This window comes from Siphateles boraxobius, unplaced genomic scaffold (assembly GCF_051911475.1).
Source record: "Siphateles boraxobius isolate OS27281-9 unplaced genomic scaffold, OSU_SipBor_1 19, whole genome shotgun sequence".
Taxonomy (NCBI): Eukaryota; Metazoa; Chordata; class Actinopteri; order Cypriniformes; family Leuciscidae; genus Siphateles; species Siphateles boraxobius.
In genome coordinates this window covers 34,406,561-34,422,638 of record NW_027508799.1, presented here as the reverse complement: position 1 = coordinate 34,422,638, position 16,078 = coordinate 34,406,561, and the positions used below count along the sequence as shown (strand labels likewise).

The 16,078-nt window shown below is 39.3% G+C and overlaps 1 protein-coding gene across 7 annotated transcripts; it reads left to right on the top strand.

Moving 5' to 3' along the window:
* Window positions 1–1,464: 1,464 nt before the first annotated feature.
* Window positions 1,465–15,340, top strand: scaf11 (SR-related CTD-associated factor 11). 7 transcript variants are annotated; one of them, XM_077235181.1, is made up of 15 exons: window positions 1,465–1,712; window positions 2,070–2,130; window positions 2,295–2,425; window positions 3,538–3,615; window positions 3,704–3,783; window positions 4,281–4,351; window positions 5,397–5,428; window positions 5,520–5,620; window positions 6,129–6,245; window positions 6,567–6,640; window positions 7,070–9,358; window positions 11,870–12,189; window positions 13,764–13,931; window positions 14,021–14,140; window positions 14,584–15,340. In XM_077235181.1, exons 2-15 carry the CDS (start codon window positions 2,109–2,111, stop codon window positions 14,686–14,688), a joined length of 3,708 nt encoding a protein of 1,235 aa, XP_077091296.1. In that variant the 5' UTR covers window positions 1,465–1,712; window positions 2,070–2,108; the 3' UTR covers window positions 14,689–15,340. The 7 variants fall into 7 exon arrangements, with proteins under 7 accessions (XP_077091296.1, XP_077091299.1, XP_077091298.1 ...); XM_077235184.1 differs by having other exon boundaries at window positions 1,518–1,712; window positions 5,559–5,620; XM_077235183.1 differs by having other exon boundaries at window positions 1,518–1,712; window positions 5,559–5,620; window positions 13,761–13,931.
* The last annotated feature ends 738 nt before the right edge of the window (window positions 15,341–16,078 follow it).

The following is a 16,078-nucleotide window of genomic DNA, read 5'->3' as shown; positions in this document are numbered from 1 at the left end:
GTGTATATTTCTATGGCTATGTTTGGCACTTTAATCTGGACTGAAGGACTCTGGAGTATAGTTGTATTATGTTATGTTATGACAATGATGATAATTGTTGTTAACGTTTTCTTCTTCTTCAAGCATTTAATAAAAAATAAATAAATAAAATAAAACATGCTAAGAGTCGCAAAAGCATTCAAAAATATTAAAGTTTGATGTATTGCCATGAAAACAGTGTTTTAGAATTATTTCACATGTGTACATCTGCGATGTCTTGACATTATTCTGACGAAGACTGAAGAAAATCGGATACAAATAAGAGGGTCTTGAAAAGCATTTTGAAATTGACACACTTCCTTCTGCCAGTTGGTGGCGCTATAACTTTGACTCACAGTAGTCACATCCATGTTATTTGCCTTACTACAAATGCACAGCTGAAGTTTCATCAAAACCAATGTATGAAGAAGTCATACAAATCTATAAATCTATATTCGCATATAAGGATAGTGGAAGTTTAACAGGGGATTTGTGAAATGAGACAGAGCGAGAACTTGCTTGTTCGCGTCTATGGACAGTGTCTCCCTCTGCTGGGTAGTTTGTGTACTGCATGAATGTTGTTCTTCCGTTACATAACCGAACTCGTTAATTTTACTGTTATGATATACAGTTTATATTATGAAGTGTAATCACCCAATCCTTTGAACATAAAGACTTAAGACTTTAAGCTGACATCAGTAACCACATTTACTCTTAAGTCACACGACGGACACGCGCTTCGAGCTGCGAGGTCAAGGAACATTAGAAAAATAATTCAGTGGAAAAGAAACAAAGGAAGAACTGAACATCATGGAGGAGATCCCTGCGGGAGCGACGGCATCTCTGATTGGTCAGATTTAGTCATTTATGTTTAAGGGACCAATCTGCTCTATTGATACATTTAAAAATGTATTTATGACATAAAACTTCGAAATTACAACATAATAAAGTCATAATTATGAGATTGAAAAGTCTGTCATAGTTATGATTATCATGTCATGATTTCGACTTTTTATGTTTTTACCTATTTTTTTACTTAAAAAAGGTTTTGACCGGTTTTGACTTAGTGGGCTGTCATAATTTCGATTTGTTGTCATTGTTTTTAAATCATAATTTCTACTTAGTATGTCACAATGATGACTTTTAAAGTCATAATATCGACTTTTCACCTCATAAATGACTTAGTTTGTCATAATTCCGACTTTTCATCTCATAAATATGATTTAGAATGTGAACATTTTGACTTTTATTTCATTATTATGATTTACAAAAGCATTTTTTTTATTATGTGGCGGAAATAGGCTTCCATTATTTTCCTTCATTGTTTTGTGACGTGTTTTAATTATATTTTTGTATTGAGTAGGGTTTTAACATGGTTTGGTTTTTAATTAAGACTTTTAGTTGTTTTTTAGAAGAAGTTCAGCATCCGCCGTTCTATTGAATTTTACTTCTGCGAACCTTAAACCCTGCGTGATGACGCAGTGAGTCTCCCATCATGCCCCGTAGCAGCGCCCCACAGCGGTGAAGAGGCGGAACTGCAGCCTCTGACCCACATGTGGCTGGGCGCCTTTAAATCTATCGCAATTACGAGCGTAAGTGCTCATGAAAGTGCCCGAAAAGTGTATGTTTTTGCACTAAGGAGCGTCCTGCGTGATATTATATGATCTGAAGTCAGTGGAGCGACGTGCGCGGAGGTGAGTGCGCGCTAATGACAGCAGATGCTAACACAGCTAGCCGCGTCACACTGATAAACAAGAGTCTGAACTTATAAACAGGACATGTAAACATTTCTGTGTGTGTCTAGGTGTGTTGTTCTTACGAATTATTCATATGAGACGGATTTAAATGAGTATAAAACGCTCTAAAGGCCTCTGTTATCTCTAAAGATGGCTAATGAACTACTCAAACTTCAGCTGTGCTGAGACAGAGCTAGAGAGAGTAAATAAACAGAGCAAATAAAGACACAGTGACAGAGTTACGCGGTGGTTATATTGATGTTAATATATTTGAATTGTACTTTATTTTGTTTCTTCTTTAATGTGGTGGTACAGTAAATCAGGGCTCAGAGCTGCTGTGACCCGGAGCCAAAGATGCAAGAGGGGCCAGGAAAGGGTGAGTGTGTCTTCATACTCATCGACTTCACACACACACAAGTGAACAAGGCTAATAGGACTGAGTAGTTAAATTTGACTGTTATGCATTGCGTGTTTTAATGCAAAATTATGTGGTTGCATTTTGTTGAAGCTTTTTAATAAAACTTATTGTGTGATTTTCAGAGGGCAGTTTGGAGGATGAGGAGGATCAGCGGTGCCCAATCTGTCTGAACCGCCCCAGACGTACGGATCGAGCCGTACCCGACTGTTGCAGACACGTCTACTGTTCAGCCTGCATCCTCCGCTGGGCTCAGGTCAGCTGACAGACTCAAAACACACTCGCACTCTTTCACACTCACACTCTATCTATCTATCTATCTATCTATCTATCTATCTATCTATCTATCTATAAACACACACATACACTACTGGTCAAAAGTTTGGATTTTTATAATGTTTGCTCAGCAAGGCTGCGTTTATTTAATCATAACTGAAGTAAAAACAGTGAAATATTATTTCAATCTAAAATAGCTGTTTTCTATGTGAATATTGTATACATACAATATTCAATAGGCTATACAATATATTGTACATTCTATATTGTAAAATGTAATTTATTCCTGTGATCAAAGCTGAATTTTCAGCATCATCATTACTCCAGTATTCACGTTCCTTCAGAAATCATTCTAATATGATTTGACGCTCAAGAAACATTTCTGATTACTGTGATAAAAAGTTTTTTCTAAGGATAAAGACAGAAATACTTTTATTTAGCAAGGACATATTAAATTAATCAAAAGTGACAGTAAAAACCTATAATCTTACAAAAGCTTTCTGTTTCAAATAAATGCTGTTCTTTTGAAGTTTGTTCATCTAAGAATCATCCTTAAAATGAATCACAACAATTTTATTTATAATGTGACAAATAATTTCAAGAAATAGTTACATAATTTTCTTCTCCTCATTATAGTACTGTACTGTTAGATGCTTTAATTATCTTTCTATTTATTTATTCACTCATGTATTTATTAACATAAAATAATTTGTTTGTATTTTATTTATTTTAATGTGTTTTTTAACCATTTTAATTTAATTTTCTGTTTTAAATTACATATGATCCAGTAAATGCAGCCTTGGTGAGCATAAGCGACTTACTTATAGAAATCCAAACTTTTGACCAGTAGTGTATGTGTGTATTTATATATAATCTGCATACTACCCAAGGAATATACACTGCATACTGTAATCTGGCTTTTGCTACTCTGAGCAATGCCTGAACATTGTATTTTGAGCACTTCTTGCGTTGTTCTTCCCTCTTCACGATGACTCGCTTGCTTTAGTCCTCAGTTGTAAGTCGCTTTGGATAAAAGCATCTGCTAAATGACTAAATGTAAATGTGTGATGTTGTGTGTGTCGGGCCACACAGATGGTTCAGTCCTGCCCGGTGGACCGCAGACCCTTCAGCGCGATCTACCTGCAGAGCTCCTCGCAGCAGCGCATCAAGGTCAGACGTCCTCCTGATGTCCTGTACGTCCCTGTAAGAGCCTCTTATTCCTGATCAAACTCAGCCGAGCTTCTCCTCCGTGTTTCAGATTCCCGTGAAGGCGCTCAGACTGCCAGAGCTGAACACGTGCGCCAGTCCGGACGGTCTACGGATGCGTCGTGTCTGTGTGTAAGTGCTGCGTTTGCGTTTGTTCATTTTGCTGTTCATCTAATCATTTGTGACCATGGACCACAAAACCAGTCGCAAGGGTAAATTTTTTAAAATTGATATTTATACATCATCTGAAAGCTGAATAAATAATATATTTGGCCGCAGAAGTAAATATTTGGCCGCGATGCAACTATTTGAAAATCTGTAATCTGAGGGTGCAAAAAAATTGAAACATTGAGAAAATCGCCTTTAAAGTTGTTCATTTATGTTCGTGATTGTGCTGCATTCACTCACAATTTTATTTTTTTTACATATTTACAGTAGGAAATTTACAAAATATCTTCATGGAACATGATCCTTACTTTAATATCCTAATAATTTTTGGCATAAAAGAAAAATCGATATTTTTGACCCAGACAATGTATTGTTGGCTATTGCCACAAATATACCCATCCGACTTGTGACTAGTTTTGTGGTCCAGGGTCACATTTAATATTTAATTGTGTCGTTAACAGGACAGAGACAGGAACTCTGGAGAGAACGCAAGATGAAAATGCTAATGCCAAACAGAAATGCCACAGAAAAGGTATGTGCTTAAATATTGATTCTTGTCTTTTCCGACAGTTGCTTATGTTGATATTTCAATATGAAAGGTTATTCCAGGTAAAATTTAACTTAAGCTCTGCTACAATACAATATATTACAAATTTTATTTCTATAGCACATTTAAAACAACTGCCATTGATCAAAGTGCCTTCCAGCATAATTAATACAACACATTTCTGTTGATTGAACAGACACTACATTGGACTGGTTATATAATACATTAATGCATTATTGTGAATTAACATGAACATAATTTAACATTAATGTAAATTTCAACGTGAAATCTTAAATTATTGGTATATGTAATGTGTGTTGCAACAATGTTTTTTGTATTGTACTGCACAATATATTTACCCATATATTTCCATCGTAAATGTTTTCATTTAATTTTTCACAAACTATGAGACGTGTTGATATTGCCAAAGATGCCTTCCGGGAGAAGTTGCATAAACCAGAATATTTCCCGTAGAAACGACTCACATTAGATTATGTTTGAGGGAGAGCTGCATGATTAATCACTAAAAAATAGAATAAATTAACCTTTGAATGTAACTTAATGCTTCAAATAAAGATTGTATCATTACATCGTTACTCCAGTAGGTGGAGACGAGTGACTGTTAAAATGTATTTGTCATTGAATCATTCATTCAAGAGATTCGTTCAAAAACGCTGATTCATCCAGTAATGCAACAGGTGGAGTCATTGAATCATTCACTCAAACAGAGTTTTAAAAAATGTTATCAAAATGAATTAAATATTCTGCAGAAATTAACATTTTGCCAGAACTTCTAGTAAATTCCATGTTTTGTTTAACTGTTTATTCAGAATCGTGGGAGAATCATGATCTCTATTTTAAACATGATTCTGAATTTATCCAGAATCATGCAGCTCTGGTTTGAGGTGTAGAGCTTTTTACTCAGATTTCTTTAATAGTTGGTTGCAGTGTTGAGCTCCATATAACAGAACTGATAAACATTTAGTGAATTATGAGATTTCCAAAATAAATGTCTTCTATTCCCCGGCAGGTGACTCGGATGCTGTGAATAAAAACAGAAAGGTTAGTATTGCAATGTTGTGTTCCTCCTTTTGGTCTTTTGTTTGCATATGATTGACAGGGGAAATGTGTTAAACAGTGTTTATGTGTGCAGGTGAGTGGAGACTCATGCCACTCTCTTCTGCTCACTCAGCATTTTCACTCATCACTGCCAAGCCAACAGGGAGCGACGCTCGGCACGCTGACACAGATCATGTAAGTGAACATCATGTGTCTTCTGTTTCTTTTTTGACTGAACAGTGTCTCTTAAATGGACCTATTATGCTTTTCCATCTTCATCTTTTTTTAGTGTGTAATGTTGCTGTTTGAGCATGAAAAGCTCTGTAAAGTTACAAAGTCCCTCCAGCGGGAGTTATTCTCTATATCAGTGTCAGTGTTTCTGAGCTCCCTGAAACTCCTCCATTGTAGTCTTGAGTTTTTTTCTGGTAATGAACACGTCTCAATATTCCTCATTTAAATAATTCAAAAGCAGAATAAAGGTCTTTTAATAAAGGAAACTGGCCTGGTTGAGTTAGATAGTAATGTGTTGAAACTGGCTGTTATGGTAAGGGGCGGGACATTTCCCAAACACACTTATAGGAGAATGGAGAATATGGGGAAAATAGTGAACATTCAAGGAGGGCAACCTGTTATAGTAGATCCTGAAAACATCAAGACTTTGTAAAAGGTTACAGTGTTTCACCGTTTCTGTTTTGCGCTGTAGGGCAGGATCTGTTGAGGTTTGTGAGGAGGGGCCAGATGGCGTTCAGTGGAGGAGATTAGAGAGAAAACGCAGATTGCTTTCTGCCTCTGTACCTGTCCTCTCTACAGGTGTGCCCAGGTGAGAAGCATGTTTCAAACAGTCTGTTCACTGACAATCCAATGGATAGTGCACTCAAAAATGGCAAGAGCTGCTGAAACCGCCAGTTTGAATCTCATTACATGCATGACGTTAAGATGATCTCTTCCTGTTTACTAGGGTAGTTCTACTTTATTCTGATTCAGCTTTTGTTTTGATATTACATACAAGTACCAATTATAGTACTCATTCTATGGGTGTAAATGAAAATCTGAAATTTAGAATTTGTACCATTTAGCTGCTATTTCCTTTGTGTGCATGTCTGTTATTTTGGGTTATGAACATTTGTTTATTGACTTTTAGGGTGTTACTCCACTCACATCGGCTTCTGTCAGCAGTCTCCTCCTCTCTGAATCTGCTGCTTTCTGAACACACAGGTGAGTTCACTTGAAACAGAGTTGTTTTTTAGTTGTATTAAAAAACATGCATAATAATCTGGTTATTATTTTGAAATTTACTGAATTTGAAACCTAGTTTATTTAATTTGCATTAATTTCCTATTTCATTGTTATCGAGTTTCAGCTTATTTTGTTGTTATTTCAGTTTTAGTGTGTTAGGGCTGCCAAAGTTAATGTGCTAAATAGTGTTCTTTAAAAATGATTAACGCTCTTAAATTTCTCAGGTGGGTTGTAAATTTTCCATAATTATAATAGTAGAAGTTTTATTATATATTATTATATCGAAATGTAAACTCCAATGAATTTGTGGCCGGGTTTATTTTCAGTTTCTAATTTTTCTTCCCTCAGTTATTTATTAGTTTTTTATTTTCATTACAGTTAACACTTATTTTATCTCCTGTTTCTTAGGTCCTCATGGCATAGTTTGTGCCGTCACCTGTCCCAAAGGTGAGGAGAGAAAGGGAACCAGGGGTTCTGGGTCAAAGACCTCTGTGAAACCAGAAACTACTGCGACCAGACGTTCCTCTCGTCACAATCGCGCTGAGGCAGAGGATTCCTCGTCTGCACAGTTGCAACCGACAGATTCGAACACAACCTCTTCTACACCACAAACCATAAACGATACTCCTGCTTCTACTAGCAGAGGACAGCAGGGGAACAATCCGAGGTCTGGAGCAAAGAGGAAAGGACGTCCAAAAAAGAAGATTGTGGAGAGACTTGAAGATGAGGAGGTTGAGAATCATGAAGAAGATGGAGTCAATGAGGAAGCAGAATCTGAGGAACCAAAAACAGACGGGAAAGCAAGTCCTGATCAGATCGATAGCGACCAAGACCCAGTGGATACAGAGGAGAAGATGGAGGTGGAGAATGAGACGAGTCCTACTGAGGCCAATAACCAGGATGATGAAACGGTAAAAGTAGAAGAAATGGCAACTGAGAGTATGGTTGTAGATGAAGATAATCAGATACTTTTACGAGATGATAGCGAGAAAGAAGTGGAGACAGATGATTCAGACCAAGTTGAATTGGAGAATGTTCCACCAATTGTGGAGGACGATTGCCAATCTCGTTCCTCTGCTGAACTGGAAGAGTCTCAATCTGATTCCCAGGACGTTGAATCACCTCTGCAAGTTGAATCAACAGCTGAACCACCTACAGTAACTTCTGACAAGATTGTGGATGTGAAACCGGAGCTTGACACCGAGGAAGACCATTCCGACAAACAGGAATCGAGTTGCTCTCCACCTCTCCAAGACATTGTGGATCTGAATTCGGAGCCGGATACCACAGAAGACAATTCTGACAAACAGGAATCAAGTAACTTTCCACCACTCCAAGAGTTTGCGGATCAAAAAGCAGAGCCGGATACCACAGAAGACAATGCAGACAAGCAAGAATCGAGTAGCTTTCCAACTCTCCAAGAGATTGCGGATCAAAAAGCGGAGCCTGACACCACGGAAGACAATGCCGACAAGCAGGAATCCAGTACCTTCCAAGAGGATCAGAGCGCTGGTCCGTCAGCACTTGAAGAGAAAGCTATTCCAGAAACTAAGGACACTAATGCAAGGAGTCCTCAGGACAACACTGACCTCATCCCCATGGAGTGCGATTCTCCTGCATCCGAGAGTGAAGCTCATGCTGCTGAAGCTGAAATAAATCCCACTGCGAACGTGGCTCAGACTGCCGATCAAAAGCCCAAGATTGACAGCTGTAAAGAAGCGAAAGGCTCCGACAAAAGGGACCGGGATGGACGATCCCGTAGGTCTCGCTTTCACTCGCCTACGACCACTTGGTCGCCTACCAAGGAGTCTAAGAGTGAAGAGTCACGTAGGTCAAGGTCTCGATCACGGGACCGTAGCATCAAGACCCGATCCACATCTCGGAGCCGCGAGAGGCAAGAGGAAGAGCGGGAAGGCCGGAGGAATCGAAGCCGTAGCCGAAGTCGTAGCCGGGAGCGAAGTCACAGGCGACGTAGCCGTTCCAGGAACAGAACCCGACCCGGACGCCGGAGCCCGTCCCAGGAACGCTCGGATCACGGCGGGCACTCTCCTCGCAAGAGGGAGTCTTGGGGAACGGATGGATGGCGGAGCACAGGTGGTGGACGAGGTTTCCGCAGTTCAAACTGGAGGAACAATACGGAAAAACCTGGGAATTCGTCATCAAGAGAGCATGTTTCATCCGACAACGGCAACTTCAATGAGGCGTCGCCTGATCGGAGCAGAAGCGAGAACCCGGACTGGGTAAAAGACCGGGAGAAACTCTGGCCGGATGCTGATTCTCGAGGGCGTGAGCCACGAAAGGATGAAAATTCGGGAGATCCACCTTCCGATTCCTGGTGTCGGGGGGGCTGGAGCGCTGGACGCGGCGGGAGAGGAGGTTCAAACTGGTCGGCCAGCCAGCAGAGCGAGCCAGCAGATAATTGGAGGCAACGCACTTCTTTCTCAGGGACCGCAAATAACACGGATTCTTATAGCCGCTTCAACGAAAACAGAGCCGGAGGAAAGAGAAAAGAGTCTGATGGCGGCGAGACGGCGATGGATCGGTCGGGGTGGTCGTCGGCGTCGAGCTGGGCCGTGCGGCGAACTCTTCCCGCCGATGTGCAGAACTACTACTCGCGCAGGGACCGAGGTGGCGGAAACAATACTTGGAACAGACAAGAGGAGGATCAAGGTGCACCAGGTGTCCCAAAACAAGCAGGTATGTCTTTATACAAATAATAGCCTGTTCTCACCAACACAAACGTTTTTCACATATGATTTGTATGTGACGCCAATGCATAAAAAAGCGGCCGATGGGTTGAATGGAAATGTACTTTCACTCTCTGATAATAGATGTAGGGCCCTATGAAAGTTTTATTTTTTCTCAAATTCAGTTTTTTCTATTAGATTTTTTTTCCAAAAGCATGTCTAATCAATTGAAATCATAAAACTTTATCGATTTAATTATTTGTTTATAAAGAATGCTCTGTTCATGAGCGTCACCAAGGCATAGTTCATTCCAATTAAAACATTTAGAATTTTTGCATCAGTGTGAATATCCTTAGTTTTATCCTTAAAGCATAAATATGCTGCTTTTCAAAAGTGCATTATGAGTGTTCTTCAGCTCTTTTTCTCTAGTCATGTAGCACAAATTTCTATTACATAGACAGTCAAGTTTAAAGGATTAGTTCACTTCAGAATGATAATTATGTCATAATTTATTCACTCTGTATGAATTTCTTTCTTCTGCTGAACACAAAAGAAGATATTTTGAAGAATGTCGGTTACCAGACATTTGATGGACCCCATTGACTTCCAATATTTTTTTCCTACTATGGAAGTCTATGGGGTCCATCAACTGTTTGGTTACCGAAATTCTTCAAAATATCTTCTTTTGTGTACAGCAGAAAAAAGTCATTCATACAGGTTTGAAACAACTTGAGGGTGATTAAATTATGATGGAATTTTCACTTTAAAGTGAACTATTCCTTTAATTAAAAGCCCATCTTTCCAGTAGTGAATTTCCCCTTTAACCCATTTACTCCTAAAACGCCTGCTAAGAACGCCTATAAAAACCTATGTTATTCTAGGATAAATATCCTTATCTCCTGTGGGTTTTCTGAAAAAATACTAAGAATTGTCAACGTCTACCAAAACCTTAATATCTAAGCCTCTGTAGCACTTAGAAACATGAAATAAAATACATTTGAAAGGTAAGAATCACTGGTTTTATTAAAACATGCTCCCTTAGCACTAACATAACAACACATTTTTTTTTAAATTCTCAAAATCATATGGGGAAGAAAAAATATATAATTCAATTATATAAAATATAACAAATAACATTTTAAATATGCCAACACACTGAACAAGGCATCTTGTTATGAGAGAGAGGTGGGGAAAGTCCTGAGGTAGAACTGGGAACAGTCTCAGTCTCTGAGCTCCATGGCTCACATCTCTGGCTCATGCATCGATGTTATCTTGGAGATGGAGATATCTGAAAATGCATATGATACAATTAAAGGGTTAGTTCACCCAAAAATGAAAATTCTGACAGTATTTACTCACCCTCATGTTGTTCAACCCCGTAAGACCTTCGTTCATCTTCGGAACACGAATTAAGATATTTTTGATGAAATCTGAGAGCTGGATCACTCCTCCATAGGCTTCTTGAAGGATTGAAATTGCAGGCCCCGAAAAGTTATTAAAGACATTGTTAAAATAGTCCAAGTGACTACAGTGGCTCAATCTTAAGTTTATCAAGCCACGAGAATACGTTTTGTGCGAAAAAAAAAAAAAAAAACGACTTTATTTCAACTATTCATGTCCTTCTCTGTGGACCTTGAGTGTGTTCACTAGTGTAATAGCGTAAGCTTCTGTTGTTGTGCGTCACAAGCATCACACACATGACCAGCGTCGGCAAATAGTGAGCCTACGTGTGACGTAGCACTACGCTATTACACTACGTTAACTATTTATTCATTATGCCAGTATTGTATCTATATATTAACATTATTGTATTTATTATTAGCATTATCAACCATCATCACATAATTATATTATTATTTATTATGCTATTTATTCATTATGCCATTATTGTATTACTATTTATTATGCTAGTTATTCATTATAAGAACAATACACAAATCATTACCTCCAGATCATGTCGAAGCGGTCCCTTGCCATGGCCTTGGGGACGTTGGTCTGGTACAACCATTTTGTTTGCCTCCAGAGATCCCTGCGTGCTGGCAGTTTAAAAATACAGAAGGCGAGACACAGCCCGACAAATGTCTTCATCTCCGTGTTGGTGGAGTCTGACCGCGCGTCTGTTCAGCGTACCGATTAGTTTCCATCACCAACATGTCCCAATGCGCCCGCACGCACGCACACACACACACACACAAACACACAAACACACACACACACTCTGTCTTTGCCATTTTCTCGCTCGCGATCCAAAACAAATGCACGTGTATGTCTGATTGATTGACGTGATTTTCAGCGAACCACAGTACATTTGGGTGATCACGTGGTCTTTAAAAAATCAACAAGACCCACCTGATGTGTATTTGAACCAATAACAGTGCGTTCTAAGCTGCACGCGTCATGAAAAGGATGACGCAACGCAGTAACCGGCATTAGGTGTAATGTTTCGCCGCGCAGCATCCGGCACAAATGGGTTAATATGTTTTGGTCATATTTACATTAATGTCCATTTTCTATATTTCAGATCACCCACAGAATGAGCCAAATGCACCCCTGCCAACTGAGGCTGTTCCAGCTCTGCCCCCCACCCTGATGTCCCATCAGCTCGGTGTGATGGGGGTCCTGCGTTACCCCATGGGTCCTCTTCTGCCGAGACCTCCAGCTGTGGGTCTACAGCCTCCTCAGTTCAGTTTACCCCCTCCCGGACCAGTACAGCTGCACCCCGCCGGCCCGCTCCTACATGTCCCATCCATAGCCGTGCAGGGACTGCCTCCGCCTCCTCCACCTCCTCCACCAGTGCAGGCCGGCTTCACCATAGTACCGGCTGACAGCCACCCATCTCAGGTGAGCGCCAGGGTTATTATCGTTAAAGCCGAGTTCACACTACAGGATTTTAGGCCCGATTATTTTTACTCACCGAAAGGTTTGCTAAATTTGTCGACAAATGCCCGAAATCATAGGCAAATCGGTGCTCGTTTACGCGACAATCTTACACTGTGAAATATCAAAGATGCTATCTGATAGCCTAGAAATCTAGACGCACCACAGCGGCAGCAACATTTATTTTGCATTTATTTAGCCAGTGTAGTCTAGCAGCTCTCCGTTGGCTTTTCAGCTTGAAAAACCAAACTCTAGTCAGCCCAATCACATTGTGTATAGAGGTGGTGGGCGGGTTTAACATAATGATGGCAGAGATGTGACGTTCCGCGTCAATTCCCTGCTACTTGAAAAGAAAGAAGATGCTGGCGAACTGCGGGCTTTCGAATCGGCTTTGGCCGTGTCTCTGGAGGATTTGGAGTTAAGCTTTTCTTTGAGAAAAGAACAAAGACTGGCACTTAAGTCATTTTTAAAAAAGGAAGATGGTTCGTAGTTTAGCCGCCTGGATACGGCAAAAGTTTAATATATCATCTAGCTCCGCTGGTGGGAAAACGCATGGGACTCACTCAGCCACAACCGTTCGTTGCTCTGGTTGGTTGTAGCGCTGTCCTATTGCGTGCAGAGGGAATTTGAAAGACAACCGTTTATCCCGCCCCTCGGATTGAAGTATGCCAATGGTGAGTTCCCAGACCTAACATCTTGATGTGGGTCTGGCTTGCCAGGCTAGCGATCTGAGAGAATCGCCCGATGAGTCGCCGACGCCTGTGAGATATTTGGCATGCTAAATATCTGGACCTGTCTGTGATTCAGAATCCTGCTGTGTGAAATGTGTTCTGACCTACAGCCAATGAGAGAGCAAGATACAGTGGAGTGAGATGTTCAGGGAGGAGTTATAGACAAGAATATCAGAATTTTAATATATATATTTACAATTGTATAAAACAGAAACAAAGCACAAACATTTGCTGGACCAGCAGCACATTGCAAAGTTATTTAATTACCCCCAACTTTCTTTGCAGAACACACAATCCTTGCTCCCCTCGTCTCCCCAACTATTTCCTCCTCCATAATCTTTTTTTTTCTCCGCCTTTTCAGCACACAGACAATTTGGATCGCATTGATCTTGCAGGCTATAATTTTTAATAACAATTCAGGTCTTGTGCACACTTGATCTTGCGTTATTTCCTCATCACTTCTCGCTTGTGTTTGCGGACCAGACTGAATTGTCGCGATTCTTCCTATTTTAAAGTAATGCAATTGTGAAACCCGCAGTCGCTGATCCAAGGTGCAGTGTGAACACGGCAGTAACTGAATGCTGCCACAGATAGTCATGCAGTGTGAAAAGAACTGTGATCTGAAGAGTTTGAAAATCGTGCAGTGTGAACTCGCCATAAGTAAAACTAAAACCATAAAAATGACATAAAAAAAATGCACTGATTGTGCTAGTAATATCAAATTAGGCAGCATTGTGAATATCAAGATTTTAATGCTTTGTGCTGTTTTAGTTGATTTGGTTGTAACGTTTCCATATTTTACAGCAGGTGATGCCCAGTTTTTCTATACAAGGCAAAGGTTCTTTCAAGCCCATGCCAACCAAAGTAGTTGCAGGGCCACTTCATCCTATCGGGACGGTCAGTGCGTCCCAGCCGTCCTCCACCACCCAACCAACTCACAGCAAGGCCCACGCCGACAGCTCAAAGAAAGAGAAGGCAAGAGTTCATGATCAAGCTAACAGCTCCATGCTAATGTCCATATCCTGCGCTGCACTCCCTAAAGTACATTTTCCCCTTTCAAGCAGAAATTGCAGATTCAAGAGCGGGCCGTCAATGAGGTGAAAGCAGCGATTAAGCCATATTATCAGAAGAACGAAATCAACAAGGAGGAATATAAAGAGATTGTACGCAAAGCTGTGGAAAAAGTAAGTTTAGATTTTTAGTAGATCATTTGAGGTTATATAGGTCACACTAAAATAATATTATATATTATTGTTTTAATTTTTTTTTAATTATTTGTATTTTATATTATTTATTAGATTTTTATTAAAAAAAATATTATAGTAATTATAGTAAAATCTATTTAATATATTTATTTCTATTATATATTGTTTTTATATTTTTTGTAATATACATTTTATATTATTTTAATATATTTTATTAATTTTATTATTATGAATTTTGTTATTGTAGTCACATTCGCTGATTCTCGCTGCCGCATTTCTCAAATCACAGAAGCACCTCTGCATATTCAGTTTGATTTTAGTGTATCTATTCCTTAAATTCATGTGCATGTGCATTAAAATGATGAATCTTGCACACGGGGCTTCAAAAATGCACACAGCAAATGTCTTGCTCCTTCTCTCAGGTGTGCCACAGCAAGAGTGGTGAGGTGAATGCCGACAAAGTGGCCAACCTGGTGAAAGCATACGTTGACAAATACAAGCGCACCCGCAAAAACAAATCTGAGTAGAGCTGAGGGTCTCTGTTCTGCTGAATGCACAAGTGCAATTCCTCCACCGCGGTGTCACTGACTGGAGCCGTTCTTAACACATTTGCATACAAGAATGAAGATTTTTCTAGAGATGACATATTTTGTTTAATTTGGATTTGATATAGTGCAAATGCCCTTTATTGGATTGTGTCTTATGGGTATATGTGTGTATGTGTGTGTGTGTGGGGGGGGGGGGGGGGAGGTTACGGTCTGTAATGGTGTTGCTATTATTGCATTTTGCTTCTAAGTTTAAAGTAGCAAAAAAAAAAATTAAGGCTAATGATTCAAGTGGTACGACTGGACCTGTCCTGTCTCTCTCTCTCTCTCTCTCTCTCATTAGTCATCCTTTAGACCTAAGCCCATTTTCTTTTAGAAGCATAGAAATAATCTGGAGTACATGTGCATTAGCTTTATTATTCCCAGCTGAATGTGTGTGTGTGTGTGTGTGTATGAGTGTGTGTGTGATTCAGTCGTAATCTTACGTGGAAAGAACACGGGTAGTTTGTTGGTGAGCTGAGATGATTTTGTTGTCATATCCAGGTTTAAGTCCTGTACTTCTGTTTATGCAGTTCAATCACTGTGTCTGTTTATCCTCCCAGAAGCAATGAAATAAACCAGCTCTCAGAATCCCGTCCTGCGTCCATTTACTGACTTCAGATCAGAGGATCGTTTCCTCAAACACTCTCATTAAACTTAATTAAGGGGCTTGTTAACTTGCGCAAAAGTGGAAAGTTATTAAAGCTCTCAGAAATGCTGAAAAAGACATATAGTAGGTGAAAAACAGTATTTGACAATAGTATTTCCAAATTCAAAGTACTCATAATTGTTTTTCAAATTCTTTAATATATATATATATTTAATATTATTTATTTTGATTATATTTTATTTATTTTTATTATTTATTATGGAAATTACAGTAAAATTTATATTTTTTATATTTATTTGTATTATATATAATAATTTTTTAATATTTTTTTATATTTTTTTTGCACAATACTCCAAAAAGAGTAGGGATAAAGTATGCGGATACCTGTGAGATTCTGAAGTGCACACATGATGCTCACAGGAGAGGATTTGTGAATGGCAGTGAAGCGACTGATAGGTCACATGATGACAACTTGATAAAGTATGTCTGGATTACATTCATAGAACACATTTTATACTACATACATAGAACATACTTTTATAGCAGTCGCAAAATACTTTCTCAAAACAATTACCTGCCATTTCAGATGCAGCCTAAACTTCATATCAAGAGAAGCAAATCTATAGTGCATCTGAAATCTTCTCTGTTTCAGACACTGGTTATTCTAGATCAGAAAGAAAACACTCGCTGAGCCGTCAGTGTCAGTGAACTGAATCATGATGC